The sequence below is a fragment of the Octopus bimaculoides genome, chromosome 4 (genome assembly GCF_001194135.2).
Source record: "Octopus bimaculoides isolate UCB-OBI-ISO-001 chromosome 4, ASM119413v2, whole genome shotgun sequence".
In the NCBI taxonomy this organism is placed as follows: Eukaryota; Metazoa; Mollusca; class Cephalopoda; order Octopoda; family Octopodidae; genus Octopus; species Octopus bimaculoides.
This window is the reverse complement of record NC_068984.1, coordinates 89,914,091-89,920,023: the sequence shown is the minus strand read 5'-3', so window position 1 is coordinate 89,920,023 and position 5,933 is coordinate 89,914,091. Positions and strand designations below refer to the sequence as shown.

General features: G+C 33.7%; 1 protein-coding gene across 1 annotated transcript in view; it reads right to left on the bottom strand.

Annotated features, from left to right (window-relative positions):
* Window positions 1-6: 6 nt before the first annotated feature.
* The window catches only part of LOC106878533 (collagen alpha-1(XXI) chain-like), an 18,398-nt gene continuing 12,471 nt past the window's right edge, over window positions 7-5,933 (bottom strand). The window contains exon 6 of the mRNA XM_014927770.2: window positions 7-1,242. Coding sequence (XP_014783256.2) covers window positions 704-1,242 — 539 coding nt within the window. The 3' untranslated portion in view covers window positions 7-703. The remainder of the gene's footprint in view (window positions 1,243-5,933) is intronic.

The following is a 5,933-nucleotide window of genomic DNA, read 5'->3' as shown; positions in this document are numbered from 1 at the left end:
CCCACACACACACATGCAATAACCATTTATGTTATAAGTACTTAGTTTTCCTATTCACGGAATTGTCTCAAGGTATTAACAACAAATTTCAGTGAAATACTGCCTTAGATCGCACAATAGTGAGGTGGTAGTTGAATTGAAGTTATTTGTGGCTTTCATATGATTTAAGAGGGAAGTGATAATTATAATTTAATAAAGAAAACATTTATATGTATTATTTCGACATAAATTTTGCAGAACCTATTTGATGTAATGAGTAGCGAAGTCGTCATGCAAGCTACGTACATGTAATTCGTTTGTCAACATAGCATTAGTTACTTCTGTTTCAAATTATGTAACAATATAATGTGTACTTAAAAGCTTAAGTGTTTATGTTACGTCTAATTACAATATATGCGTGCGTGTATACTTGTGGTGTATGTATGTGAAAAATGAAATATTAATTTCAAATTGGGACACAAGGCCATCAAGTTTTGGTGGAGGGGGTAAATCGATTATATCGACCCAAGTGCTCAATTGGTACTTATTTTATCGACCTCGAAGGGATGAAAGGTAAAGTCGACCTTGATGCAATTTGAAGTCAGAACGTAAGACGGACGAAATACCGTTAAGCATTTTGCCCGGCATACAAACGATTCTGCCAGTTCGCTGCCTTAATGAGCAATGAAATATTAACAGCATTATTATCAATTATGAATATTTATTAAGATAGATTTAGTAATGGTCTAAAATAAAATGGTGTATTTCTGGCCTTGTTTAACATGTCTTCGTATGTTGGGACTTGAAGTATATGACAATTTAAAGATTTTAATATGAGATGTTGTGGCATCAGATTATATCCAATATTGACTAAAAATATTTTACAATTAAGTTTTCTCAATTTACCGATTTCCTCAATGATATTAGGCGTAATAATATTTACAGATGAATCGAAATATATAATAACGTTGAAATGATCAGTACTCCTATTATTTAAATCTAGCTTTGATTGTATCGTCTGAGATATTTTGGAGATAACAGCTTCAAGATTAGAAACGTTTTTAGCAGTGTTAGTTATATTCAGTTTAGTTTCTGAGTGTATTGGGGTGAGTGGAATGCTGAACGTCTGTGGGCAATATGGAAGTGCTACGATTTCGAAAGCTCCATATCCAGTATACGGGAGAAGAATCCTTATGAACTGATTGATCATGTTACCTCGGAGAGCTCCTATCGAAAGCAAATCGTAACCAAAACAAACAGCACCTGTAAAGAAAATTGTTATATATTAAAAAAAGGTAAAACATTAGAAGTAATACATGCATAAAGATATAATAGTTTTAATATCAGCAGTGATATCTACATACTGAGATAAAGGCTCTCTGCACATAGGTCAACAATTTTTCTTTCAGGTATTTAATATTAAATATCTATGAGGATAGAATACTTTCAATCATTTTTTAAATTTCATTTTTAAGATCTTTCTAAACAAAAATTTGTGTGTTCATAATTAATTTAAAATCTTAAGATTGCCGACGCTATCTCTAGATGAAATAGCGACGTAACAGCTATTTCATTTTAAGATAGTATCGTGGAAACACTATGGTATTTGATTCTTAATTAATTTCCCCTGACCTTATATTTTAGAACGTGAAATCAAACTTCTATCTATCTATCTATCTATCTATCTATCTATCTATCTATCTATCTATCTATCTATCTAGCTAGCTAGCTAGCTAGCTAGCTATTTGTCTGTCTGACTGTCTGTCTGTCTGTCTATCTGTATGTATGTATGTATGTCTGTCTGTTTGTCTGTTTATTTGTCTGTCTGTCTGTCTATACATATGCACACATATTTACGTATATAAATATGTATGTGTGCTCATTCTGTCATAAACAGCATAAACAGATTCACTAGGTTAAGTTATTCCTTTGTATATCATAGCCAAATACAATTTCCACAATCGCCCACAGAGAGAAGATAAGATGAAAGAAGTTAAGAATTAAATGGCCATTAACAATATAAAATATCCTTACATCAATCTTTCCCTAGAAGTGTCATACAATCATGAAATACGAAATCAACTCTATTTTAACAAAATCTCTAATCGATTCGGACTTCAAATATTTGATACTGGTTTCCAGATATATCTCTTTAGAAGACAGTATCATTTCACTGGCTTCACATCAACAATTTACGTGGGAGAATGCCACCCATTTTAATTTCAACTTCAATGTAATGTAATAAATAGTTCCTTCTGCCAAATATTGAAACTTGTTCTCAAACGAGTGCAAGTGCCAGGCATAATATATTGTCATAAGTGTCGAAAATAAATCTCTTTTAGTAATATTAAAGTTAAATACATATTTCTTTACAATCGCGTTCCTTTTTATCTGTAGGAGTCATGTAAAAAGAATATCATTAAAATCTACTTAATCCAAGACAGCTATTATTTAATTACACTTGAGTCTTTGTGGGAGAATCTACTAGTTCAAAGAGCTCAATTTTATATGTTATAATACCATAACCGAATATTTTGTGAACAAATTTTCTCAAGAATAAAACGTATAATAGACATATTCGTATTTCGACAACATCTGATCCTTGTAACATGCATGGCGAACACAATAACAACGAAGAGGAATTAAAAACAAATACTAAACAGACGAAATGTATGTTTGGCAGAAAAATTATTTACTCTTGAATTTAAAATTAAGAACACATGTTTAGAAACATATACAAGTCAAAGCCACCACAGGAGACTTTTCAAATATTGTGCATAGAAAAAAACAAGGACAAAAAATACTCATGAAATACTAATATGAAAACTTCAGTTTGTAAAAGCAAATCATATGTTCATAAAAATAAATGTTTGCTTCCGAAAGGAATGGCCGAATGAAAACGGAAATATCTTCATGTGGCACTGGTGACATTTATTCCACTCATGAAAGAAGCAGATGCACAAAAATGCTTTAGGAAGTGAGATAAGCCAAAGAGGGATATCTACATCGTTCTTTTCATAAGTCCTGAATACAACAGAAAAGACTGCGGCCGAACGTGAAACTTGTGCTATTCTTGAGTGTGTAAATTATGTCATCATTTAGAAATGTAAGCAGTCGGTCATATGCCTTCTCTAGGTCCATACACTTCCCTGCCTTTTGTAAAAAACCTATCACACATGTCTTACTATAAATATTTGAACTGTACACCCCTTTCCACTCCTAAAACTGTACTGCTCCTCCCCTAGTACACTCTCTGTCTGGTTCCTCACCCTAACAATCAGCATTCTCCCACACAGTTTAACAACCACACAGCAGACTTTCAACACTCACATTTATCCCATTTCCCTTTGTACAGTGGCACTATAAAGGCACTGCAGCAGTCCATATAACAAACATTCATAAGCCTCATTAACCATTTAACCACTCTCACTCCTCCTTTATTTAGGTATTCCACGGTGCACCCATCTATACCTGGCGCCTTCTGGTTTGCCATCTTCCGCAAGGATTCCCTCACCTCCTCTCTTCCAATTGTATCGTAGTTCCATTCCCCAACAACAGGCATTCTCCTCCCATTTGCCTACCTAACATCTTCCACATTTAACAGCTCACTAAAATACTCTGCTCATCTCCTTCGTACATCGTCACTTCCTTTCGACAAATTTCCACTTATGTCCTTCACCCTTTCTTCCTTTCCTCCGACCACCTCTCTTATCCTCCGTACCTCTTTCCAAAACATCCTTTTATATAAAAGAATAAAAGAATAAATAACACTTATGGAGCAATTTCAAAAAAGTTTCGTCACAAGAAGTCTTCTTATTGAACCTAAAATATCTATAGTGATGTATCATTTTCTTTGTACGAACTTAACTGCAGTACTGTAAATACAAGAACCAATTCTAACTTTCTGCAATTTCACTGCTCTCAGAATTATCGGATTGTATTAGTGTGTATGTTTTGACAATTAAGAGAAAGGAACTTATCAACCAAGACGGTAATATCTATCTATCTATCAGAGAGAGAGAGAGAGGGAGAGAGAGAGAGAGAGAGAGAGAGAAAGAGAGAGAAAGAGAGAGAGTATGTGTGTGTTGACGTTGCTTGTTGTTATTGTATCTGTTCTTGTTCTCGTACAGATAGGTAACGATTATCTATATTCTTCGATTAATAATCGTAGACGTCTGCATATTTTCGAGTAACGGCCTCTCAGAACGTAGCGATAAATACATAGATAATTTAATTGATGCATTTTTCAGCTTTTCTTGACGTTTTCAATGAGAGGATGGAAAATTGCAAGTTTGCATGATTTAGAGATTTGGCAGTTGACTGGTACATTGCAGATTACACAAAGGGATGGTAATGATGATAAAAAGCGGTAACTTAAGTAATATAGTTTGTTAAGATACAGCAGATCATCGTGAAAGCGACTTTATTGTATTGTTAATGAAAGTATTCTTGCCGGACAATTCAAATTTGTTATCTAAACACATTCCTATATCTTATATTTGATTGTTAAAACTTAGTGACAAAAAAGATTACTGAGTGAGTAAGAAAGACTAAGCCGAACTGTAAAATCAACATCATCTTTGCTCAAATCGGATATCTTCTGTTCGAAAGGGTGAAATTTCTACTAGTATATTCGTACAACTCAAGTGAATATACCAAATTCCGAGCTAGATAAGAATACTGTGAGTCAAGCGTGCACAGAACTAATGTCAGATAAAGTCTTGTATGGTATACAGGACTGTTCAAATGATAACATTTATGAATGCCTGCCGTGAGAAGGATGTAATACATACAAGGGAAATACACAAGGGCGGCATCTCAGTATCGAGATGACATAAATGGTCAACAGTTTTACAACAAATTTCTCATCATTTGAATAAGTTGAACTATGATCAACAGTTTTTCAGTAATGACTACTGCATTCCTATGCAGTCATCATGTACCTGGCATTATAGCATCGAATATATATCTGAAGATGGAAGGGTGTAACTTGAGAGACATTTGGCTACTAGTTCTAACAGATCATAAGCTCCTTCAAATAGCTTTTGTGTAGTTGAAGATTAACTCTGATAGAGCAAATTTATGATCGAGGACTTCTGACCCTGACATCTCACCTTTTACCAAACACGGTGTATCTAGGTCTAAAATATCCAATGAGCCACCTCTTCATTTTTTAAAAACAAATGGTTGGCTGTTTCGAACAGTCTGACGGTTGCGAAGAATCTCCTTCTCAGACTTACTTTTTACAAGTTTTCAAATGAGAAGAAAAAAACGGTCATGTGTAGTGAGGCCGATAACTCTTGGTCAATCTAAATATTTGGTTAGTTCTATAAAAACACTGATATCTACGCTATCTAGCAAGAGCTACGAAATGGAGCGTGACATTCGTTCGGAGACCAGTGATAATGCCAGAAATGATTACAACATTGCTTTAGACTGAATAATAACGTTAACTTTTAGACGATTACATTACTACAATAATATATAGAATGTATGTATGTATGTATGTTTGTATGTATGTATGTATGTATGCATGCATGCATGCATGTATGTATGCATGTGCATTATGTATATATGTATTGTTTATCTAAGAATGTGTTTTATGACTACACATGTGAATATGTTCGCGTGTCATTGTATTTGAATATGTGTATGAGAACATATGTATGAGTGAGGAATGGGAGCAACAGAGATTGTGCGTAGTTAAGAACGATTATTAACAACACAGTCTCACGTGTAGATATGCGTAGTTTTAATGTTTACTGTCTCAAACCAATGTTGTTTTTACTAACATTGCCATTTTGGCTGTTTACTTTTCCCTTTTTTCTCTTTTCTTTCTCATCCCATCACTCTCTCTCTTTCTCTATTAATCTCTCTATACATACATGCATATATACATACATACATACATACAAATATATATATATATATATATATATATATATATATATATA